This window comes from Engystomops pustulosus, chromosome 3 (assembly GCF_040894005.1).
Source record: "Engystomops pustulosus chromosome 3, aEngPut4.maternal, whole genome shotgun sequence".
In the NCBI taxonomy this organism is placed as follows: domain Eukaryota; kingdom Metazoa; phylum Chordata; class Amphibia; order Anura; family Leptodactylidae; genus Engystomops; species Engystomops pustulosus.
Genome location: NC_092413.1, coordinates 147,333,247 through 147,359,790, shown reverse-complemented (window position 1 = coordinate 147,359,790; position 26,544 = coordinate 147,333,247). Strand labels below are relative to the sequence as shown.

The 26,544-nt window shown below is 39.0% G+C and overlaps 1 protein-coding gene across 2 annotated transcripts; it reads right to left on the bottom strand.

The window, feature by feature from the left end:
• Positions 1-26,544, bottom strand: PRSS56 (serine protease 56). 2 transcript variants are annotated; one of them, XM_072142481.1, is made up of 17 exons: positions 25,630-26,544; positions 25,090-25,251; positions 19,326-19,526; positions 18,941-18,994; positions 16,875-17,061; positions 16,481-16,589; positions 14,998-15,157; positions 14,432-14,574; positions 13,315-13,474; positions 11,515-11,703; positions 8,736-8,897; positions 7,534-7,633; positions 7,040-7,202; positions 5,784-5,901; positions 5,562-5,639; positions 4,318-4,424; positions 1-1,708 (listed from the first exon to the last, which is right to left on the bottom strand). In XM_072142481.1, exons 1-17 carry the CDS (start codon positions 25,736-25,738, stop codon positions 1,535-1,537), a joined length of 2,376 nt encoding a protein of 791 aa, XP_071998582.1. In that variant the 5' UTR covers positions 25,739-26,544; the 3' UTR covers positions 1-1,534. The 2 variants fall into 2 exon arrangements, with proteins under 2 accessions (XP_071998582.1, XP_071998583.1); XM_072142482.1 differs by lacking the exon at positions 25,630-26,544 and adding an exon at positions 22,238-22,396 and having other exon boundaries at positions 25,090-25,159.

Here is a 26,544-nt window from a genome sequence, read left to right as displayed (position 1 = left end):
TAATTTACATATTTTTTAAGCTCTTTTTCTCACTTATTGTGCCGTTTCTTTATTCACAAAGAACAGTTAATGCATAAGTAAACATGCATTAAGTGCTACACATCTACCATCAGTGAAACTAATAGTAGATGTCCTTTAAGACAAAATGAGGATATTTGTTAAATGACAAGATCTGGCTGAAAACATAAACTTTTCACAGGTATTTGCATAATTAAGGCCACCATGCCTGGATTGCAATAAAAGTCATTTATTAAGTATGTGAAAAATGGCTAGTTAAACTAGTTACTACTAGATCACGTCAGAGTCTGTTCAGGGTGCGATCAGTGTTTGGTCAGTGAAAAACTGACATTTTGCATCAGAGTGCAATCAGTTTTCAGACAGAGTTTGTTCAGTGTCTCGGTTTTCACGCACATTTTCAATGCAATTTCAATGCGTTTTTCACGCACAGACAATGAGCTCTATCTTTTCTATGCCAATTGATGCGTGAAAAATGCATTGCACTTGCATGTGTCTCAGAGTGCAATGCGTTAAGCCTTGTATAGTGCGTTTTTCATGCGCGTGACTTGCAAAAGTAAAGCATGCTGAGATTTAAACGTGCGTTAAAAAAACGTGCGTGAAAAATAATGCAAAACTGAAAAAGTCCATTGATTACAATGGGACAGAGTGCAATACAAGTTCTACGTGTCAAAAGCACGTGCAGAACACACGCATGAAAAACGCAAGTGTGGAAGGGGCCTAACTCTTACCTTCCATCATCTCAGCTTCAGTTAGGCCCCTTCCACACTTGCGTTTTTCATGTGCGTGTTCAAGACTGCAGATCACATTAAGGGAAAGTAAATGAATGCATAGTTGAGGCAGAAAAAATTAATAAATATGAATTAATATTGACATGCTACATGATGCAGCCCTTTATATTCAATGGATATTCTAAGTTTAAATAATTGATGACCTATTTGTAGTCCAACATCAGCCTTTTAACTACAGAAAGCGTTCACAGAACTTCTTTAAGCGTCTCTTCTTCTTCATAGGCCACTGACATTGCTTACATCCCTCATATGACTCATAGACAGCTCAGTCCTATACAAGTGAACAGGGCTAAGCTGACATATACAGCACAGCTTCTGTACTTTGTAAAGCAGTGTTCTACGTAGAAAGTGAAGGTACCACAGCACTCATCTCATGGCATTGCTAAGTGAATAAGTTATATTATTCAATGTCAATTTGGTGTAAGTCATTGCTTCCATCCTGTAGAAATGAACAGATCTTTACATGAACATATAGTTGTCATTGCTTCAACCACCTAATAATGTTTGGTTAATTAAATAATAAAGCCCCAAAGTCTTAAAAGTGCACATCCAAAAAGTCATAAGGATCCACATTTTCTTGTAAGGTAGAAGATGCTGATTTCATTTCAAGATTGGATTTTGGCAGTTCCCTTTAAGTTCCTTGAATGAACAGGATGAGTTTATGCAGTAACCGCATCTGTATAGATCATTGAGATCTCTTCCATGCCTGTTATATTGTTGTCAGCTTCTTAAGTTTTCAATCTGTCCATTGAAAGTGCAATGAGTCCTGGCATACTACGATAAAGGGAACTGTTGTCCAGACCTACCAGACTGATGAACGATGAAGACCTTCCAGCCACACACACTCGAACCCGAGCTCTGTACAAACCTTTTCCATTCTGTGAGCCCAGGTCCACCAGGATCTATGAGAGGGGAGATGGTTATTATCTATCTCAATAATTAAATGTACTTTATTGTTAACTTCTAATATTACACTTAAGCAAGCATAGAATTTATCTACCACAATATGAGCGGGGCTCACCCACGGATGACAAACGGGATGCAGCTCACGGGACCATTGTTTGCACCCGCATACCAGCGACGTATGCCCTACTCTGTGCACAAACAGTAAAACTTCTGCCCACTAGTGGAAAGTTAGACTAGTGTCATGACTCTTCTACTGTACACTTTATATAGAAATAAACTTATCTTCAAAAATGCTCTCACGTGTTTATTCACCAAAGGGAAAGTCACTTATTTTTCAGAACAACAGGATTTAAAACAATGAGAACATTATATTAATGTAAGTTTCACATTCTAGTAATATCTGATCATGTTCATTCTTAAAACATACACTGACATCTGATGCTGAAACTGGTCCTCATAACTGAAAGTGAAGGCTGGCAATATGATGCCAGCGGAGAATCATATTCAGGCTGCGCTCACACGTTCCGTCTGCATTGCATTTGGGTTGTATCGCGATGTAAATAATACAACACAGAGTGCTCGTTACTGATGAAATGCATTTACAATCCAGTCAAGCCCCCCCACACGTTTCACCTTGATTGTGTTTTGAAACGGAACCTGTGAATGCCCCTGAATGCTGACATCCGACACCCCATACTTGATGACAATTGGCAATGCTGATGGTTTACGTATATACCTGATTCCTCATGTTTATACCTGAAACTTACAGCTTTCGCTGATGTTGACTCCTGACAATCATCACTGATGATGATGATGACAGACACCTCAATCTGGGTTAACATGATACTTTTTCATTGGAAACAAATGCTCATACATTGAATGATATCTTGTGTAGGGCCTGAAGGGAGGAGCAGGACTCTTGGTTCTATCAAGGTTCTAAGAATACAATGCAAATGAGCTATGCTCCTCCCTTCCGACCCCTCACCAAGCATTTTTCAATGTATTAGCTTATACTGGCATGTTCCTTTAACCCCTTTATTAACGCCCATTGTCAATATAAGTAGGTAACATGTAGGTGCCGTGGTCAAACTAGACTGCGGCTACTAACAGGTCTGCTGCTGGGTGCCGCCATTTTTAATTGAGGGTCCGCATGTGGCGTCATCGGAGGGCGCTGATCGATGCAATGACACCCCATATTAAAGACTCCCATATCTGTCATTACTATTTCTGTACTCTGAGACAGACTGTAATACAGAAGTAATATACCTACAATTGTATAAGTAATAAGACTCCCCCAGTAAAAATAAAAAAAAGTTTTAAAAAATATGAAAAAAATTCAAATCACCCCCCCTTTCTCTAGAACAGTTATAAACATAAAGTACAAATCTACATTATTTTCCATTTTGCTGCCAATAAAAATTTGAATATAAAGTGATAAAAAGGTTGTACAATTTTCAAAACATTTTTTTTCTAAAGGCATTAAGACATAAGAAAACTATATAAATTTGGTATCTCTACAATCATACTGATCCAAAGAATAAAGGAAATGTTTCAAAAACACATTGAAAGTCGTAAAAAAAAATAACACCCATCAGAATAAGGCACAACTGTGTTTTTTTGCCTATACCACCACATTTGGAATTTCTTTTGCCAGCTTCTCAGTACATGCCACAGAATATTAAATGGCAACACTGGAAAGTACAATTTGTCTCACATATAACAAGGCTGCATTGTAAATGAAAAAATCAAAAAGTAACGGCTTGTGGAAGGAGAGGAGTGAAAATGGAGACACCAAAAAAAAAAAAATAATTGGTCTTGAGGGGGGTTAATCATTATCATCAATGTTAAAGTGGTTCTTACAAAACAAATGTGTTTTGTTGAAACTATGAACTATACATCCTTTTTTTTTTTTTTTTTACAATGCCTTGTCCTTGTGAAGGGGAGCTTGCCTTCATGGGAAAGGGCATCTGGCCTAAGATGTGGCACATTTTCTTTGTGGTGTAAAGTAACCTAGCAGTTACAAGGTATAAAGTTAGATATTCAGTCTTAAACTTTGATTTATTATTTATCACTGCTGCATTTATTCCACAAAGAACATGAACCAATGTCCAAAAAATGGTTGCTTGAATTACAGCCTGCAGTACTGTATGTCCATGTTCAGTCTTTCACATACATGAGGTCCGTGTATGCAGTTCTATGGGCCATGTTCACGATGTCATATATATAAAGTCAGTCTACACATGCAGTTCTATGGCTCCATGTTTTCGATATCATACATATGAAGTCAGTCTACACATGCAGTTCTATGGGTCCATGTTTTGTGTAATAAACATGAGGCCAGTGTGCATGAATTTATACGGTTCATATTAATTCTGTTATACACATGGGTCCATGAGCAACATGGTATACACCAGGCTTAAGAAAGCCATATGTAACTTTTTTTTGTATTCCTTGTGCCGTTAATGATGAAAGAGTCTAGCAGACATGGATTATGACCTCTTATGACTGGTATGTCCAAAGCTCCAAAGCTACCAATCTATTTTCATTGAAGAGTACAATTACTAGAAGATTGTGGGATTGCATTACAATTTACTAAACTTCTCACCTCTTGGAACTTCATTGATAGATCTCTCTCTGGAATCTGCAGAATCCATCTGTTCCTCTCTTTAATGGACTGAACTTTATTAATGGCATCTGACAGTCGATGGCAACCTGTGTAGAGTACATTATTTAGGAATAGGATTATAAGAGTCTCAACACTAACAAGTCTAAGCTTACTAAAACACTCAGAATATTCAGGCTGTATGAATCCCTTCAACCAATATTCAGAACTCGCCAGTCCAATATCCACTGGTTGGTTAGTTCTGTGGCCCAGGCACAATGATGTAGGTGGTACTATTGCTTTTATTTAAAACTAGTTTAGAAGACTAAACACATTGTAGAAAACTATTCTATAAAGTAAAAAATTGTAGCCTTTCTCCTCAGTGCTGGGTGTGTAATCTTAGGAACATTGACAACCGTCTACATTTTTACTAAGGTCTTATAAGAGGACAAAAAAAAAATTCAAAACAGCATTACACTGTATCGAAAATAACAGGAGCCCATATGACTCAGATTGCAGCGGATTCCTCTTTTAACGTAAATCCCTAAGCTTTTCTGGATCTTATGTGCTTTAGGTACCATCCCACTCCACTGACCCTTCTGACTTATGATAAGGTTTACCTGGTTACTCTTGTTATTGAGAAGAATTTTAAATGGAGGCTTCAAAATCTCCAATAAACATAAGAAAACATTTCTCTATGTTTAGTTGCCAAGATTTCCAATATATTTTATTTTTTAAATCTGACATAACTTTTATTATTTTATATAAAAAGGTTTTTCAGGAGCTCTTTTGGTGTCCACTAAATTGGTAGTGGGTCCCATCACCACCAGCACTGTTTTCCCAGCAGAGAATAATTTCCTATATTTCTGGAAAGCATCTTAATTCTATTAATATTTCTGGGTGGTCCTTCAATACTGCAACTAGGTATTTCAGACACCACCTCCGCATTTATTGACACCACAACTGACAGGTTCTTTTTTTGTACCTGTAGCATTCTATTAGTGAATGACCACATGAATACTCTTCATGGACCTCTTGGGTGACACAGAGGCCTGGTTAAAAGACGTTGCTCCTATGCAGAAGCCTAGGGTTAATGAGCTTTGGGGCTAAGGGAGAGATTTTGTTGTAACTAGTTCCTCTCACTGTAACGCATTTTCCCAATATGTGAAAGATAACAAGAGCTGGTGTCAGGAGTCTTCACAACCATGCAGTATAGAAATTATTCATAATCCTGACTACTAATGTACCTTGGACAGTTATTTTGGTGTCTCCAGTTACACTTGGGACGTCTCTCTTTTGTGGTTGAGAATGAACAGGTATAGATTCTGTTAAGTAGACATAAGTTCACAGGTGAAGTAATGGCATATGATACATAATGGAAATATACATTACAACTCTCTCCATACTACACTGGACAGTCTCAATACTGAAGGGTTATGCTGTTGGATCCCTGTATGGCAAACCCATACCTTGCTCTGGAACCAAAGGGTCATCTGTGAGGATTCCATAACTTCTGAGCCCTGACTTTAGGTTGTGAACGACCTGTCGTCCTATTTCTATTAGTTCCTCCACTGAATCATCATTCTTCTGGAATGTCAAGAAAGCATCAGAATAGATTAGACTTTATGTGCTATTTTATGAAAGACTAGAATTCTTAAGTGATTTGTGACCACTGTTATACACTAGGGAAGAATAAAATGTTTCAAAGTGCTGAGAAGTAGAGTACATTTAACAAGACAGGCTTTGACCCTAGAATTAAACTTTTTCAGTTACTTTTCATGGTCAGCAGAAATGATGGAGCTGTCTTTTTTAAAATTAAGGTTACGCTCCCCTTTTCTTTATAGATGTCACTGCTGATCCATACATGCCAGTGAATGTATATATATTGTTTAGTTTCTTCTAAATACAATATATTTTAATATGTTACTTTTAATATGTTAATTTTGCAATCGAAAAATACAGATACTTTCAAGAAAGCAGTTAAACCTTTAACACTGGTATTATACAGTCAGCGTATAGTAGTGTCCCAGTATGGAGTTATTGTTAAGTGGCAGGACACTGGTGTTTATTAGTTCACATAGTTCCTTTAGTCAGTTCCTTTTAAAGATGGACATGCAGGTCCAGCCACATCTAGTTGTACGGCAATGTGCTACAATGTTGAAAACTTCATCATACACACCCCATCTCTTACTTCCTTCAGTGGCAGTGCAGTGCAGCAAGTGAAGCCGGCATAGTACACCCCAGCTTCACTGTGCAAGCCCCGTAGGTACAGCACAGTAAAGCCGGGGCATTATCCCGGATTCACTCACAGCATCATGAGAGGATCTTCTGATGTAAGTCTGATGTGCCTCATTGGACTCACATCACGGTGACTATAAAAGTTTATTATTTTTATTTTTCTACACGTAAAGTCTTAAGAAAGGTCGATTTGAGCCCTAAACCACAGGTCTATAGGGAACCTGACAGGTCTTTAAGTCTAGTTGGGAGAGACGAAATGAATATGAGGCACAATGACTGTTGTTTGGGGCCATGCGCTACTGCTTTTTTAGCATCTAGCACACATCCCGTGAGTAAGCTGACTGCCTTAGTCACAAATTTTAGAGCAGGTCCTATTCCTGCCAGAGTTTGCAACCCATACAGATTTATCCTAGTGTTATCAACATGTGACACATTTGTGTGCATGAGATCTAAGACAAAGATACTATTATTACTATTATCATAATACCTCCAGGAAAAGCTGCTCTTCCACACTCTCAATTTCCTCCCCTACGTATTTTGTTTTCTGAGGTAAGTTTGAAAGGTCCATATGATGCAGAAGTGAAATCCAGTCATCTAGTCTTTGTCCAAGATCTGGAAAAAGCTCCTCAAATGAAGTATTTTGCAGTTCTCTGAATAAAAAAATGATATATTAATATATAACATGAATACTGAGGGTATTGGATTTCTGTGCTCGAATAATAGCATTGTAGACTTTATGTCAGAGGAACTGAGGCTATGAATTTAATATTACATGAAAGCCATTCAAATGATTGGTATTACTCGTGATACGGCTTGTGACCTCCACAATAGGTGCTCTCCATTTTGGCTTATAGATGAATTTGGTGAAAATAGATGAAAATTTAGTCCACAGATAAAAGCTGTACTTTGGAAGTAATATCTGTCTATAAGAATACATGACTTTGATTTTCTTTGTTGTCTAGTAAAGTCTATTCAGGCTACCTGTGAATATCATTTTCAGTTTTGCTGTCTGTTCCATTTTTTTCATCTGAGATGATTTCCATGTGTTCTTTATCCATTGCATGCACTACTGGATTCTGTTCTTTTAAAGAAAAAATACAAGAACACATTAAAGGTCCAGTTACTACCTTATGCAGTCTATATATGGGGAAGCTGTAAATTATAATAATAATCTTTATTTATAGAGAGGCATCAAATTCCATAGCAGTTTGCAAATCAACAAAATACATGAAGTTTCAAAAATGATAGTAGTAGATTGTGGGTTAATTGCTTAACTTTTCAAGGTCTACTTTGCCTGGTTTTATGAAATTATGTATTTGTACATTGTGCTAGAGTTTACAGTTCTCAAGATTATTTCATTATGGATTTAAATGGACTTACTAACTTGTCACTAACTTTTAATCCACATCAGGTCGATTATGAAATGTCCTTTCTAGAATTTGCTCTTTTACATGAACTCTCGCCCATTTACCTATAAACAATCACCTCCAAAACCATATGAAAATTAGCTGAAGACAATCACATTTCTCTTATAATAGATGCCATGGTCCCCAAAAGTTCCACTGATGTGTGTGTTTTTTTGACAGGAAAGATGGTGGAAATTTTCAATACATTTTCTGAACGGAGTTTATATGCAATTGAAGCTGTACTGAAGTATACTATTATTAAATGAAATGTGATGTCGTCCAGCATTAGGCTACTAAGTAAGAAGGCTATTACCCTGGTAACAGGAATTTCAAGTCTTCTCTTTTGTATGGGTGTGTACTCAGATTCAGTTCCTAATATCCACTTGTCTTTGATTATTTTCTTTTCTTTCTATCTTTGGATCTACAAAGTTCTTTTGTACTTCTCTAGCCATTGACCACTGCTTTATAGTGATTTAGTGACCCTCTCGGTAATCCTGATGGCTAAAGCTGACAACTCCCAGCTAGTCCCTGACAACATCCACTTATATGCTTCCTTACCTCCACTCCAAGGCTACTCTAGGGACAGAGACCTTTGAAAAATTCCTGGTAATAAGTCCAGGTCCCTTTTTTAGAGTTAAAAGGGTAAATGGCAGACATACGAGAAATACGGTTGGAGATAACTGTTCCTTAAGACAACTTTAGGAGATGACTGTGCCTTTAGGCATGAATTGTTATGGGTACATTTATTATGCTAATAGTCTTTTCATGACGTCATACCAGTAAGATCTCTCCGGGTTCTGTGGGGAAATAGATCGCTGTACATGTCTTCCATGAACTGTGGAATAGTCTGAGTGAAGAAGGATAAATCTACGCTGTTACGCACGAATTCCTCTGCCTTGCGGAGCAAATTCAGGAGCATCTGGAGGTAGGAACGAAGCTCTGCAAAAATTCCAAATAATAATTCCAGTTGATACAAGATGTGATATAAGTCAATTGCCCAACGTGAAACGAAAAGCCTACACATTTATGCACCTCTACCACTTCTCAGGTACTAACTCACTCAATGATTAGTTTCCTTTCAGCCCAGGGAAACTGTCAGCTGTAACAGCTGTCCTAAGTAGGAACTCATCACTTTTTTATACGGTCATGAAATGAATATTTATAGGTTATATTAGCACTATATTTTTAGTTAGTGTCTTGTAACTCTAATAATCGTAAATTATTGATAATGGCTGTTATTTTTTTGCACTGTAACTCTGCTGACTACAGGATCTTATACACGTATATTACAAGTATAAATGTTCCATGAAGTTAGACATAATGTAGGTCAAACACATCAGAATGAAGGAAGCATTAGCATCAGAGAGGACTTTATATATCCTGTTATCCTGGGCTTGTCATATGACTCTACTGTAGATTTCTGCTTTGCTTTTGGGTCTTGTAGAAAAAGCTGCACACTTCATTTATTCTGCAATGCTCCTAACACAGCTCAAACAGAATGCAGAATCTTTAGGCCATTCTTATTAAATGTACAGTGGGTACGGAAAGTATTCAGACCACTTTAAATTTTTTATTCTTTTTCATTGCAGCCAATTGGTAAGATCAAAAAATCTCTTTAATGTACACTCTGTATCCCATACTGACAATGGGGCAGATTTATCAAGCAGTCTGAAAGTCAGAATATTTCCAATTGCCCATGGCAACCAATCACAGCTCCCCTTTAAAATATTCATGAGCGCTGGTGAAATGAAAGCTGAGCTGTGATTGGTTGCCATGGGCAACTGGAAATATTCTGACTTTCAGACTGCTTGATAAATCTGCCCCAATATGTTTAATAAATTGGCAAAAATATATACATTTCTGTTTTTTATGTCATGATGGGGTGCAGAGTGTACAAAGGTTGGAATGAACAAAGAGTAAAAAATGTAATGGGGTTTGAATACTATTTGAATCCACTGTAATTGTGAAATAAACTGCATGCACATCGCTCTTTCTTATAAAGCATATTTATTCTAAATTTAGGCTAATATTAGTTGGCTTGCTAAAAACTGTGCTCACGTTTCAAGGATTTTTTATGGGCAGACATTGGGAGACATGTATCTTTATTTCTGCTAGTTTGATTGTCTAATTTTTGTGACTTTTGTAGTTTTTCCGACTTTTCACTGCTACTTTTGTTGTCGTTTTTCAAGTACACCTTGGTATGCACCTTGTGCAGTGTGCCTTATGTATTTATTTTCCAGGTGTTCCATACGACATTTCACTTATGTACCACAGTTTTTTGCTTATTTTTGCGACTTTTTAGGTGCAAATCTGCACCTGGTCCAGGGCATGTGCAAAGGAAGGATTTTTTTCATGGACCCTTTTTTAACATGTAAATTGGAATAATTTCATACGCTTTAAATGTTTAAAATTTTGCACAATAGCCTGTATTTTGAAAATTAAATGTATTGGTTACTTAAGAGTGAGGTCACACGTGGTGTTTTGGTTGAGTTTTGAAACGCATTACAACAGCTGAGGAGAGGTGATTTGCCTTATTACATTACTGATAACATTTGTCTTTACACAACGCAATGTACACAACGCAATGGAAACGTGGCGTTAAGGCATGCATTGACATCGTGTTTACTATGTGTTTTGTAAATGCAAATGTTAACAGTAATGTAATTAGGAAAATCACTTCTTCTCAGCTGTTGTAATATATTTCAAAATGCAATTAAAATGCAACGTGTGACGGAAGCCTCATATGTTGTCATCTCCCTGGGATGTGACTACAGTGCTTGAGACACAGCCTCAAATCCCAAATTTTCTGTATCCACTTTTGCATATAACTCCTCACATGGCTTGTGTCCATGTGGATTTGAGACATTTGCAACAAATAGTCTCAAAAAGAAGCCAAAATTTGCACGGAGCCTCGCTGTATACTTGTATCACAAGTAAAAAGACATGATTGTACATAAGGCACAAAAAAGAGCTACCAAATGTCTCAAAAATTCACCATAGAAAGAAAAAACTATGATACATTTCCCCCCTTGAAAGAGTAGCTACATATAGAATGTCTGTCTAGGCATTGATGCAAATGTTTACTACAAGCTGACAAATATTGTAATTGCTTATGTAAAGGTAGATAAAGGTTCCTACGTGTATAGGTTAGCTGCATAAGTAAGTGGAAAATGTGGAGGAGACATAAGATACATAATAGAGGTTTAAATTTACTTCCTTGTCTCGCATTTTTATCAGGGACATTGATTACTTTATTTATAATGTTTATTGTCTCCAGCACAAAGTATATTTGTGTTTTGAGACCAGCACCAAACAAAAACATTCAACCCCTTAGAGCCATTTGATGATAAACAACATTTGTTAGACGGGTTGTCTGCCTTATAAACCTTTTCTAACACTCTATGAGGGAAGCATTTCTCTCTTTAGATGATCAACCTCCAGCTAATCCATCAATTATATTCATTTCAAAAAGAACCGTGTAATACTTTATTTCTCCAATGATGGCAACGCAATATGAAAGCAACGCAATATGAAGGCAATTTACATAAAGACTCACCACAACGTCTTTTCTTCTGCCTACACTTCTCTTCTGCTAAATGTGTACAGGCCGCAGGACTGAGGGGAGCCGGACACGACTGTTTGTAAAAAGAACACAGGGGACTGACTGCCGAATTTGGGTTATTTTGTTGAGTATCTGTCATTGCTCCCAACTCAAAGCATGATGGCTCTCGATTTGGAGTTGATTCTGAAAAAGAAAGAAACAAAAATTGGAGATAATTGAAGACAATTCAGTAGTATAAATATTTTAGTGTCTTGTTTCCATTTCATGTTTGTGCAGGCAATGTAAACGGCACATATTGCAGTTATTTATCGGAGAGTTTATATTGTTATGGGAAAAGCAGACTGCCAGCATAAATATCAGTATAGGTCACGTAAATGCTAAGTTGTCTTAAGTTAGAAAAGATTCATTATTTTTATTAGCAAAATCTTCTGCGTCTGGACTTGCTTAAATTACTTTTATGGTTTTGTGGCAAAATAAAGTGAGACTAGACTGAGTTTGTGGGTGTTATACACTAATAATGTCAAAGAAATGCCAAACCAGTTAAATAATTGCTTCTCTCATCCAGCTTCCTTATATGAGCAGTAAAATCATGGACATCAATGACATAAAGCCCAGTAGACACCTAGAAGTACAATTGAGTTGTGTCCCGCAGCCTGCTCACAGTGAGAGTCTAATGAGCGCTTCCATAACATTGGTGCAGGAGGCTGGGTAGTGATGAGCACAGCTAAGAAGTTCTCCTAGGTCAGTGATGGTGAACCTTTTAGAGATTGAGTGCCCAAAATAAGACCCAAAACACACTAGCTTTACCCCAAGTGCCAACACAGCAATTAAGGCAGTAACAAACTTATTGCTACCAGAATCTTTGAGCTCCAACCCGACCCTGTCCACACCTTCGCACTCTTCGGACAGGACCAAGAAGCACAGGATGGGTCACTTTAAAATAGCAGGGCGCTACTTGGACTGCCTGAGACTGCAGGAAGGTGCCATATCTGGCAAACTGTGTGCCTGGGAGACTGCCAGCATGCCGACAGAAATGTCTCTTCGTGCCATCTCTGGCACCAGTGCCATAGGTTCGCCACCACTGTCCTAGGTCCTCTCCTGCCGCTCTGTGTCTTGTGTGAGGAGACAGGAAATGAGATTTCTTTTTTTTCTCTGCTCTGGGAGTCTCCAGTATTATTTATCTGCTCCGGGGGTTTCCTGTATTATTATTGTCTACTCTGGGGTCTCTCTATTATCATGGTCTGCCCTGGGGTCTCCAACCTGCCTTATTCCCGATGATCGTTACTTAACGTTTGTTGCCCTAAATAGATTTTGAGCCTAGAATTATTTAATTCTCATGGTTAATGTAATGATCTTTACCTGTTGTGTGTATCTATCTTCATGCCATCTGCGCTTGACGGGAGTAGAATTCTTTACTTGTGGGTAAGTGAGATATTACCTCTATGGTTCTGTTTTAAGTTCTTGTATTGTTGTTTTTTTCTTTTTTTATGTCTGTATAGAGTATTTTTTTGTAATTTATGTTATGAAAAGTTGAAAATGGTGTTGGAGTTTAATAAAAAATGCCCTTAGTGTTATCCCTAACAACAGATGCTGCTGCAGGAGCCTACCTTTCAGCCATTACTTTTAGCTGCTTCTTTAGAATGAGATAACTGTACATCCAGATGCATTAGTCAATGATCACTAAAAATTCCAGTTACTTTGTGGTTACCCATTAGTTACCTAGAAACATAGTGCCTGAAGATACTCATAATCATTCAATTAGAAGCTGCTTCCATATTTGTAGAATGTTCTTACTGTTCATCTGATTCCTGATCCATTCGATGAAGGCTGTTACTCTAGTGTAAACTCCAGGCTTTCCTCTCTCTCCACAGCCATTGCCCCATGATGTTATGCCATAAATTACGTATTGCTTAGAGGTAGGATCTTGGCATGTTAACGGTCCTCCAGAGTCTCCCTGTAATTTAAGAAAAACAATGAGACGTTTAGTATATACAGCAGGAGAAATAAAGGCACTGCATAATTTCAAAAACACCATGTGAACAGCGAAGTATGGAGATGGTAATATCATGGTGTGCGGCTGTTTTTCCACTCTCAATTGGTTTCAGAGAAATAAAATAAATAAAGCTGCTAAAATACCTTGGCCAATCACCTGACCTGAGACAATAGGAAATCCAATAGAAAATCTATGAACTGAACTAAAGCTTCAAGTTAATGGAAGAAACCCACAAAAGCTTCAAGATCTGAAGAAGAATTCGTGGACGAATAAGCCAAACTCACACCTGAGCAATGCAGGTGACTAGTTTCTCCACATACTGTAGGAGGCATCACCATCAAAGTCTTTGTATAAAGTATAAAATAAATTTCAGTAGGCTTGTTGAATACTTTTTGTGCGATGTGTTAATGACATCTTGTGGGAATTTTATGTCAAGCACTTTTATGTGGTGGATACCTATTCCACCTACTGTTTATACTGCATACAGTTTTTTATTTTAGATTTTAATTCTATATTCAGTTACTGTATATAGTTGAGTATATATGTAATTTTACCACAAAAATAATCAACAGCTTCCCCCACAAATGAAATGCCCATCATTCTCCCCCTCTAATAAAATGCCCTTTAGCCTCTTCGACTAATGAAATGCCAAGCAGCCTCACCCAGTATTGAAATGCCCAGGAGCCTCCCCCACTAATAATGACCTTCAGCCTACCCCACTAATGAAATGTCAATCAGCCTCCCCTGACTATTATAATGCCCAGCAGCCTCCTATCACTAATGAAATGCTCAGCAGCCCCCCTTCCAAACACCACATGTGTCAATAAGGAAAAACTGCCAAGACACACCTGACCAGTAAAAAAGCCCCCAAAAGTCCTATAAACAGAGGACAAAGCCAGACCTGTGAAAAGAAGTTACCTGGCAAGAGTCTATTCCCCCAGTGAGATAGCCAGCACAGAACATGGTATTGGTCAACATGTCCTTCCCCAAGGTGCTCTTGCATGATTCTTGACTCAGAACTGGGACACGAGCTTCCATTATAACATCTGACGGAGGACCATCTGTTTTTAACATATAGCAGAAAAAGGTACAGAAAATAAACATCCAATATTTCATTAAATATGATATGAACCAACATACTGGGGAAGATTTATCAAGCAGTCTGAAAGTCAGAATATTTCTAGTTGCCCATGGCAACCAATCAGAGCTCAGCTTTCATTTTACCAGTGCTCATGAATATTTTAATGGGGAGCTGTGATTGGTTGCCATGTGCAACTGGAAATATTCTGACTTTCAGACAGCTTGATAAATCTGCCCCACTGTTTTTACAGAATGGGGGATTGCACATCCATCAGTTACATTACATGGAGTTTTTGAAAAGTGATTCGAAGATGCATCTGATACAGGGGCCAACTACTGGTTCTGAAATAACCTGACAGGTTCCCTTTAAATGTAATTGATGAAGGATATATTAGTAAACTGACCTTCATAAAGAGAACCCCATCCAGCAATGTAGCAGTTTGTTCCAGGAGCTGGGTCCATGGGTACTGCAGGGAGACACACTGGAATTGTGCTTGGAGATACTACTACACTGCTTGTTAGTTCCAACAGTGCAATATCATTGTTAAATGTCTTCTGATTGAACTATGGAAGAAATATGAGGGATGAGAATGGAATTATTTTCTGTAATTTAAAAATAGTGCAGTTACCAGGTTATAATCAGAAGATTAGTATAGTGTTCATATAGTCAGTGTTGGATGAGAGTCATTTTACTCCTGTCTCCACTTCAGGAAAACAGTACTAATTTTATACTACATGACGGCAGGGAGCCTGATAACCAGGGGTGTCACTAGGTCAGAAGACCCTGGGCTGGTGCCCCAGATATTTTGACCAGAGCCCCGAATGACTGCGGGTTAGCTACAGAGCCCAGGAGACACAGTAATGTCATTACACCACACCTCCTGCTTTAAGCGGCAGGCTATATTGCTGGTAACAGGAAAAGCGAGTTTATGGAGTCGCCATGCCTCATCCTGCATTGTACTGCGGGAAGGTGGATGGAAAAGAAAAGTGAGTGTTTGATTTTTTTAATTATGCAGTGGGGAGAAGCAGTTGAGGGTGGGCTTTACTGAAGGGGACATCACTTGCTGTTCATGATACTGGGAGCTGTGGAGGACATTACTGTGGGCTATTGGGGACACACTTGGGGAAGGTGGGGACCTTATTGGTGAGAGCTGTGGGGAACATTGCTGGGGGCTGTAGCAACATTACTTAGTGGGGGCTGCGGGGACATTACTCAGTGGGGACTGTAGGGACTTTACTTAGTGGGGGCTGTGGGGAAATTATTTACTGGTGGCTGTGGGACATTACTTAGTAAAGGCTATGGGGGACATCACTGGAGTTTGAGGGGACAGCACTTAGTGAGTGTTGTACTGTGTACAAACCAGAATCTATGTATGTACGCATACATGGAAGAGGAGACATGGCGATGCTGGACCCAAAGGAGATGATAGAGAACAACTACAATCCGAGGACATGTCACCTGCAGTCACTGGATAGAAAAGTTGGAATTTCTCCTAAGTTGTCTCCAGTTGGATATAAGTACATGGAGGGGGTTATGTACAGAAGTGGAAACTACTGAAATGTAGTACATATGTATTAGGGATCACGCCCCAGATCTTTTACCACCCTAGCAATGCCCAGGTTGATAACTATGGGTAAAGGTACCTTAAAACTAAGAATGATCCTTTCACAGAGATATACAATAATAAAATGTGTAACATTTATATTATTATTATATATGTATATTATATTCCATTATTACTATTTACAGGTTTATGCCGATCCCTGACCTCAGAAGGCTTGAGCCCTGGGATTGGAGCAAACATCAACACTCCTGCAGAAAGTATAGGCACCGGCCTTCCATGCGGTTTTTCAGAATTCCCTTGACGCAAAAATCTTTACAAGTACCTTGGGATGGGTTATAATCCGGTTTACTTGATAGAGTGTTTTTTCATTTTCTTCTTTGTTCAGGTTATATTGTCCAGCCACAACAGTCCAGTGCAGCTCATTCATGTTTCTGCAAAAAAGGACACATATTCTAATCTGGGAACCATGGAAGAAACAGATAATGATTATTGATTAGTGCTTTTCATGACTCTCTAATAAGTCCATGGGTTTGTCAGATAAGCCCTATGTTCTCTCGCTAGAGTGACATGATTTACAAACCATTATTTTCATCAATATTAAAGTATTCACCAAAAGAATTGTAAAATGATTTTTCATCACAACAAAACACTGCACACAATTTCCGGTTATATTATAGATATGTCATAATTTTTATTAATAAATAATTTTCTCATACCCATTGAAGCAATGTGCAGCAGTTAGAACCCAAGCATCTCCCAGCAGGACCCCTCCACAAATAAGTTCTCCATTAAGTCGAATATTCACCAGCCATGGCCAAGACCCAGGTGACGTAATGCTTCCTCCGACTATTCGACCTTTGGGTATAGTGTTGTTTACAGTGGATACAGCTTGTCCACATGTCACTGAAAAAGGGTAAATAACAGTCACTGGTGATAACACACAACATGACACAAATTTCTGCCCATAAAGGTGTGTTCCAGTCAGACACCCCATGTTAAAGGTGCACCAAAAATAAGTTGGTGCACTCTGTTGGAACAGTGCAGGGGCGCCAGATTCATGATTAATGTGCGACACAATGAATCTGGTGCACCCTGCACTAGACATTGGCAAACTGCACACTGGGGGACATTTACTTAAAGTGTCGGTGTCTGCATTGGCTTTGTTACCGACTTGCTCTCGGAAAGAAGACACACATTTAATATTGTTGAGCTGTGCAGAGACATTTCTGGCGCCGAGACCATTTTCTGTCCCTGGGACCAAAATCTGTCCCGAGCACCAGAAATGTGTCCAACAGTCCCTGCTAGACCAGTTTTCTTTTGGTCTACTTTCCGCCAGTTTACAGCGCCCAAAAAGGGCTGCGACACATATTAATTGTGTCTGAGTTTCCACTCCGCCAAAGCCACGCCCCTTTTTGGAGAAGAGTCGGAGCAGATGGAAAAAGTCATTTTTTTCTGTCCCCGACAGCTAATAAATAGGTCTCAGAGCATTTGGGCGCTCTCATGTGGTGAGAGCGCCACACAACTGGCGGAAACACCATAGTAAATGTCCCCCACTGTTTTTAATAATTGTGGACCCTTATGAATTTCATTCTGGGATAAACCTGAGATATATACAGTACCTTAAATGCCATAAAAACTGTATAGTAAAAGATTTTTATTTTTTTATCTCTTTTTTCCATGACTTTGGTTCAGCCATCTCACCTGAGCTGCTCTTTGGGGTTATACAATGCACACACGTGTAGGGAGGTGCAGGGAGGTAAGAGAAGAGCTGAGTTGTGTCCTTCATCTACTGTCACTGTTTTTTCCTATGTTATTTGTAGGGGTTAAACTACATTATAAACCTCCGCTTGACGATATGATGGCTGAAAAGGGATTTCTATTGAACAGGAAAAGTCATCTTATTGTGAGTATTCAGTATAGAAGGTGCCCAAAATTTTCTTCTTTTTTAGTGGCTTTCCACTAAGATTCCAACTACTGGGACCATCAGTCATCACAAGCAAGACCATGTGAATGGGTTGTTGTGTATGTGACTACATTATCATAGAGGTAAATAGAAAGGTGAACAAATACACACGTAATTGATCCAGTCACTTCTGTGAATGGTCACATGGGCACCACCACATTATTCACATGTGGGTCCTACTCTTCTGGCAAGACTCAGAGGCAGGGAGAGCTTGACTTCACTGTTAAACTCTCTGCCTCCTTGACTTTATGCTATCAGTTTACTTTTCACTTCAAAGTTGAGTTTCTTGCTGATGGAAGCATGTGATCTGTAAGGAGTAACGCTGCTAGACAACATACTACTAGTAGCATTTTTAGCCAGTTTTTGATGACAGGTTCCCTTTCACAGGTGCTCTTCCTATAACATTTTAGATCACGACAAAAACATCTGAAATGCTGATCCTGCTAGATCCTGTTGGATAACTATAAGGCATTATCACTGTGCATTGCAGATGTCCAACTTAATGGTACCTATATCTACCTAAATGTCCTGCCATAACATTCTTGTTGCAAGTGTTGTATGGGGCACATGCATTTTTCTTTATTTTATTACATATAATTGTGTGATAGAGGATTAACACTGTACTATTTACATACGTATGGAATGATGTGTAATCTCAGATGTCTTCTAAGCTGAATAATATTCAATATATTTGTTTATTGTTCTTACCTAGAATGTAATTGTTGACTATATAGGACATTTAATAAGTGAAATCCCCCTCTACCATGGCAGTTGTCAACAATATGTCGAGAATGATGAATTTATATTGAATGTACTCACATTGACTTCCCCAGTCAGGTGATGTGTTTAGATAATCCATGTCGCTTTCTAATTCTTAAAACATAAAAGAGGCATGATTTGAACAACATGGAACAATGTAAATGTTCAATATTATATTGAATACAGTTTTGTGTTAGGCAGGTCCTAATCAAATGTGTGTTGGGCAATTCTGCAATTTTCTACAGGAACCAGCCAACCAATTGATATATATGTGGCCTCCCAAATGTCAGATGTTGGTGGAAAGTGATAGAGTAGTATGGCCGTTTTAGAACATGTGCATGTTTGGGGCATCCAAATGTGCACATGAATGGGGTTTTACAGCCTGAAGTTTCCTGTTTCGAGTAAAACAACAATAGAAATAGTTTTGAAATGCTTGTTTTCTTACTGCACTCTTGCAGCTTGAGAAGACATTGCCCAGCCATCATCTTTATGCATTTTTCTGATGTATGATTTCCTTCTGTACACAATTGGTGGTAAAAGCCACACACTTCACTAAGGGCCCAGCTTCTTTCCAAGGGATCGGTTTTCTTTTCGGTTGTTAAGATAGTCTCACAAGTTGGCTCAGTTTCTACATTTGGCTTTTTCTCTGTAAGACAAATATATCACCTTCAATCAACATATTCCGTTCTTATTCCTATAGCTTGTAATATTATGTACTTTACTCTTAGCAAAGGTGTCAGACCCCTCTTGCACTTTTACTGTACAGTATCTCACTGCTCTTACAGGAAAGAGTTCCTATCTATGAAAATGGTTGAAACCTTGTCATGGTTACAGGACTAGGTGAGAGGATGATGACATCACGTGACAGGGAGGTGCTGCTAATTTTAAGTTTTGGGATCAAGATGAAGAGGAGTGGAGGTGAGTATTTATAGGTTTTCTGTGTTTTTAGAGTGGTTGATTTCCTTCAATCAAATGTGTTGGTCTTTTCCTATCTAAATAACCCCCAAAATAAAATGCTGTCTATATTCGCTCTATTCCCTTACCACTCTCCGTCTGCATCATGGAAATTTATAGCCTCTGCAAATTTTCACTGTTTTACAGCAGGGGTGTAACCACACCAGGGCACATAAGCCTTAAGGGGCCCCTAAGGTGTATTCTCTCTATATATACGTATATAAGACTAGTACTCTTAATCATTTGGGAAGTTGGGAAGTTTGGGAAGTTCCCAATAAGTTGGGAAGCCTGGTGCAGAGGTTGAGTTTGGACATTCAGCTATCAGTATTTATAAAGATTAATCTAAAAATAGACACAAAGGGGCTTATTTAATATACGCTAGCCGCCGCTGCATTTGCAGAAGTCTCTTGATATATCGGGGCAGCCGCTGCACAGCGTGTATTCTATGAAAAGTCGCCGGTGCACCGGTCCACTCCCAGTTGGCCGCGCCCTCCGCTCGGCCATCCACGCCCCCGCGTCACGCCCCTTCCTGACCCACTGATGTGAAGGTGGCAGATTGGGGCAATAAGCTAGCATTTGCGATTATTTTAGTGCCTCTATGACACTAGTGTGATGCAGAGGTCCTGATAAATATGCGCCGTCTAGAGCCCTCTCCATCTAGAGCAGACCAGATGTTTCCCATTGGAAAAGCAAAAAACATCTGTATTCTCTTTTGGGGAGGTGCGGGAGTGGTGCTTTTCCTTATATCAAATTTGATGCACAATACAATTGATACATGTGTAGCATATCCAGAAGTTGTGGTGAATTTTGCAAATCTTGGTGGAAAAAATTTGCCTCTTGGAAATCTCCTCTTATCCTCAAAGTTTTTGAGATCTCTGCTTGCATAATAACTTCTGCTGTTTACTTCCAGAAGAGGTGCACAACTTGTTACAACCTAATTTATCTTTGGAAAATATAATCTTTATTAAAGAGTTTATTTATCAGAACTGGGAATGGTGATAAAAAGGATTGATTTTGATATAAATAACATGGACACCATCTATTATAAAAATTGTCAAGGTGACCATCTGTGCCTACAACTCTTCAGCCCTCAATTCAATTCTGCTACTCTGAATATAAATGAGATTCAGGAGATGACAGAGCAGGTGTAAGAGAATTAAATAGCTCTTATTAATAATAAGATGCCATTGAGACCAGTCACATCTAGTGGGTATGGAAAGTATTCAGACCTTATCATTTTTTGTTTTATTGAATTCAATTGGTAAAATCAATGCATTTCTTTTTTTAGCTTTGACAGAAACCCCCCCAGAAATGTAGATATTTTTGCTAATTTATTAAAAGAGAAAAACTGAAATATCACATGGTCATAAGTATTCAGACCATGTGCTGTGACATTCCTATTTAACTCACATGCTGTCCATTTCCTTCTGATCCTCCTTGAGATGGTTCTACTCCTTCATTGGAATCCAGCTGTGTTTGATTAAACTGATTGGACCTGATTAGAAAAGGCACACACTTGTCTATATAAGACCTCACAGCTCACAGCACTTGTCGAATCAATTAAAATAATGAGGTTTAAGGGACTGCCCGCGGCGCTCAGAGACAGAGCTGTGGCAAGGCACACATCTGGCCATGTTTACAAAAGAATTTGTGCAACATTTAAGGTTCCTAATTGCACAGTGGCCTCCATAAATCCTTTAAAGAAAGAAGTATGGGATGACCACAATTCCAGCCAAAGTAAGCAATCGTGGGAGAAGAGCCTTGGTGAGAGAAAGAAGAATGCCAAGATCACTGTGGCTGTGCTCCAGAGATGCAATAGGGAGGCGGGGGAAAGTTCCATAAGTCAAATATCACAGCAGCCCACTGTTGCATCATTCTCAAGAAGATTCATGGCTGTACTAGCTCAAAAGGTGTTTCTACTCAAAAGGTGTTTCTACTGAGCAATCGGTCTGAATACTTATGAAACAGTAATATTTCAGTTTTTCTTGTTCAATAAATATCTACATTTCTGTTTTTTTATGTCAAGATAGGGTCCAGAGTGTACATTAATGAGCAGAAAAATAACTTTTTTTTACCAATTGGTTGCAATGAAATAAAGAGTGAAACATTTAACAGGGGTCTGAATATTTTCCGCATCCACTGTAAGAGCAACATACACTGTAATGCTGCTGTATGGTAATAGACAATAAAATGGAAAAGAAAATGATGATAAACCTGGACCATGAGCCCTAAAGCTAGACCCACTCAGTTTTCCCTATCTACTTGCAGATACCAACCGAGAAAGTAAGTGACATCTGTTCAACGTTCCTTTCTTGCACCAAAGTGAAAACATGGAGAAAAAAACCAGGAAGATTAGAAGACAGGCAATGGTCCAAAGATACAGAAAGCACTAAGAAGACTTACAGCAAGAATTGGGAAGAAAGCAGACAATCCTCCTAAGAGATATCAGAATCCTGGTCTAGAGAGTGAAAGGACCGGTCCCATGACATCCAAACAAGCCAGACTAGCAGGAAAGTAGTATGAGTGGAGGAGGCACCTGTCTATCACAGCTAGCTTAACCATCTGCAGCCAAGAACAAAGTAAAAATGAGACAGACCAGTGCAGTGGGAATTAAGACAACCAGGTTTGAAAAAATTCAGTGTCCAGAGTAGTGCAGGACAGAATGCAAAATAAATACAAAACTACAGTCAGCAGCACATCTTCTGTCATATTTATGACATTGCCTCACATTGTAGTATATGAGACATACTTTAAACAATTGTGTGTAGCTTTATAACACATCTTAGTTGGTTAACTTTGACAGTTGATTTTTACCAAAATGTGGTGAAATGAGTGATAGGTCATCAAATTGGTAGGGTCTGGCACTCAGGATTGTCAGTGCTCGGGGTCAGTGAACCCCCTGGACCTGAACCACTAGCTGACACCTGGGACCGGAATCTAAGTGGCATCCGGTCTTCACCAGAGCCTGCCGCAAAAAAGAATAGTTTTGCTGCGGCGTGGTGCCACCAGGTTGTTCCTCAGGTGCGACTAGCCCACAGTGACAGCCAAGGTCGTGGTACAGGAACATTAGGTAACCTCGTGGTCAGGAGCAAGCAGATGTTCAAGGCAGGAGAGCAAGTAAAGCTTTGTCTCAGGCATATAGCTCAAAGATCCGTTGGGGGTTGCTGGGAGAAGCCGGCTTAAATAGAAAACCCGGAACTGGCCAGCACCAGTCAGATGTGTGCTGGCCCTTTAAATCTTCGATAGCCGGTGCGTGTGCCCTAAGGAGCGGGGATGCGCACGCTGAGTGGCCCGGGACAGAAGCAGGAACGCAGAGAGGTAAGTGAGGGTCAGGGAGGGTGCCGCCACGGAGGGGGGCATAGGTGTGCCTGCGATCCGAGGCATGGATCGCAGGGACACCTCTGACAAGGATCTCCATTGATTGGCTGCCTTAAGCACTAGAATCAGAGCATTTAAGCAACATTAACATAAAGTTAAAAGTCATTTTTTAAACAAAGGACAAAGGTAATAGCTATAAAAAAAAAAGAGCAGTATTAAGTAGTTTAACCTCTACAAAGCACTAGTAATGCTTTATAGAGGTTAAATTATGTGGTAGAGTTCCTTGTTTTTGCCATCACCTCCTCATACCCTCATGCATTACAACTGGGGCACAAGTTACGCCAGTTCTTCCCTATCCTGCTAACTTCCTGGACTGCTACATAAAGAAACAACCTATCTCTAGAACAAGAAGGATGTAACTAAGATAAGCTTCCATTAGGACCCCTTTGAAGCCTTTAATGTCCCCAAGTGCATGGACTTGTACTAGTGCCATAGTATGGCTCTGTACAACTCAAACTGTAAAATACTGAGTTTTTATGAAGAAAAAGATATATTTTCAAAATACATGGGTAGTATGATTTATTAGAGAAATATTCCCTGCAGTATAAAATAAAAACATCTAACATATAAGTGTCTTTACTTTTAGAATGGTACATATATTTCTTTTGCAACATGACACGTAACAATACAACCCTGAATTTTGTTTGATAACAGTTGTCCTTGCAATCAACTCTCTGTCCTTATGAAATAAACTGTGTGATATATAACAACATTTTAGCAAACGGTCTTGCAGAAAATGGTGCACTCAAACAGCCTCAGAGTCATCCATCTATCTTAATTCATGAACATTACACAACCGATCACAGAGCAATATTTTCACTGATTTAATAAAGATTGGACACTGATCTAACATTTATTCGTTGGACATTTATAAATTGAGGATAGATATATTTCTAGTGGAAAACATTGCTTGTACCCTTTCATGAAATTACTATTTAGTTTCATAGAATCTTGAACAAAATTGAGCTTCGAGGGCTACATGAGAAGAGACATAAGAGATGAAGTGTGACCAAGATACCACCAAAGACCAGGCAACATGCCATTTCCATGCATATTGCCATGGCCTCCACATTTCTCTACCTATGGTAAAAAGAAATGTCACTTTCTGTAGTTCTAGTGTATCTGTGAAGGTCCAACATCCCAACGGTAGAAATAGGAGGGGCCGAACTTCCTGTTCTGGTTCAGGTGCACCCCACATGACCCGGACATATTGCCGGATTGGCTGCTGAACAGACAATGTGGCAAATAATTGTCCTTAGATACTAGGCATGGCTGTGATTGGCCAAGGGGACACAGGTATAGTAGCGAGGGGCGTTAATTTATCTAGTTTGGGCACATCTGAACTCCAAAGCTGAATGGGAAGTTCAGATCTGCTCACCTATATCCAAAAGTTAAATGGAGGACATCCTTTTATAAGAGTTTTATAAAAATGCTTTAATAGAGAAAGTCTAAGAAATGCCATAAAGCACCTAGCATTTTTGTATTTATTCCTTGCAGTTGGGGGTTGGTTTTATTTGTGAACACAGGAACATAACCCAAATTTTGTGTGAAAATAAAGGGGAAAATGTTACAATAAACACATTGGCAAAAAAACAAAATTAGTCTTTTTATATATGTACCCCACGCACATGGTATAAATGTAAAGATAATTCTGCCAGAATGAGCACAATTTTGTTAAATCTCTACCAAAGTTTTTGTCTACTATAATAATTCAGTGATGTTTTTGAAAGTTATTATCCATTTCTTCCACTAAAATACCAATTCATTTCATAAAATGTCTACATGTCACCTTCATGAACATTTGTGTTTTTTGTCAGGAACCCTGCAAATATGAGCCCGCTGGACGCTGTATTCTTCATACTGTAAATACTACTCACCTCTACATTTTATAGGCAAGCTTCTACATTCTGGGAAAAGACAGAGAGTACATCTGGCACACTCTTGTTGATGAAGGCTTTGTTCCTTAATAGCTTCTTCTAAAGCCTGTAGTGCTGTTTTTAGTGCGGCTTCTAGGATTAATGTCCCCCTGTTAGAGAGGGCTGTCAAGAATACATTAACATATGATTGTAATTAAAAATGCAATACACAAGGAATCATATTGTAATCCAGGAAAAGTAGTGGAAGACAGTATGAACTATGAGATGATGGTTACATGGAATCACTGGTGTGTAAGATATCCGTCATTTATAGAGCCTTTATGTCACACTCCTGAGAGTGATTCATGCAATGTAATACGAGCACTTCCTAAACCATGACATAATATTAAAAGCTCTATATTCTCATTGGCCTTGTTCTACCATTACTGATTGGTAGAGACTCTTTCTAGGAAATGATGACAGCAACACATGATGTGTGAGTTTGGTAAAGTGCAGAGATTTCACCCTCGTGCCATGTTGCACCTGTTGCCCAGGACTCACCTTGTAAGACACTGGTTGGTAGTCTGTACTGGTCCTTACTCACTGGAGCACAGCAAATCAGCTGGGATGCCAGGTATGAAAGAGAAAGCGTTGTCCAGTAGAGGAGCATTTTACATAACCCAATTATTTGGTAGAAAAATTAATGAAATATTTCCCTCTGGGTTGTTATTATTTTCCAGTGTCCTTGTGCAGATGTCTCTCATTGCCTGCTGTCCACACTTAGTGTATAAGTCTCGCAGTCTGCTCTGCAGTCCTCCCTTATATACTGCTCACACCATTGACTCACTCTCTCTTCTTACGTCTCTGTCACTCCGCGGGCAGTGTTCTGTTTGTGTGTTGTCACTCTCCCTACTGCTTTTGTCTCATTGCAGATGACAGTTAGACAATACACAGCATGGATGGTGGAGCTGTATATGTGCAGGACCACAGGAGGGGGTTGTGGGGCAGAAAGGACAGTTCCCAAGCGTTCTGATAAACTGCTCAATTCATTAATGCTTTGACACAGATGCCAGGACAGGAGGAGGCGGTGGGAAGGGGTGTGCAGGGTGGATGGGGTGAGAAAATAGGGGTTTGTGTTCATTAGCACCAGGATTGTTCTTAAGCCTTGCTACATCATCCTCTATTATGATCAATTGGTTGGACTGTACTGTAAATGCACTCAGCCATGTAACATGTCACCTAACGTAAACCTGGTCTACAAAACTTCTGGATAATTTAAACTAAACATGGAAGACGCAGCGCAAGAGCCTGTGAGCTACCGTCCAATAAAATAACAAAAAAGGATTATAAACATAACACAGCGTTGTGTTCACAAGACTAGATAGCTACAACCTGGAGTGAATAACTCTCAGATTTATGATAAACTTCATACTATTAAACAGGTTGTCTGGAGATTGTATTGTCTTTTGTCTCTAA

Excerpts from the sequence above, each read along its gene's own strand:
- PRSS56 (XM_072142481.1), bottom strand. The coding sequence starts at position 25,738 with ATGCTCCTCTACTGGACAACGCTTTCTCTTTCATACCTGGCATCCCAG. Across the intron at positions 11,704-13,314 it reads GATCAGGAATCAGATGAACA|AATCAACTCCAAATCGAGAG; the intron begins GTAAGAACATTC and ends TTTCTTTTTCAG. Across the intron at positions 8,898-11,514 it reads GCAGAAGAAAAGACGTTGTG|AGCTTCGTTCCTACCTCCAG; the intron begins GTGAGTCTTTAT and ends GAATTTTTGCAG.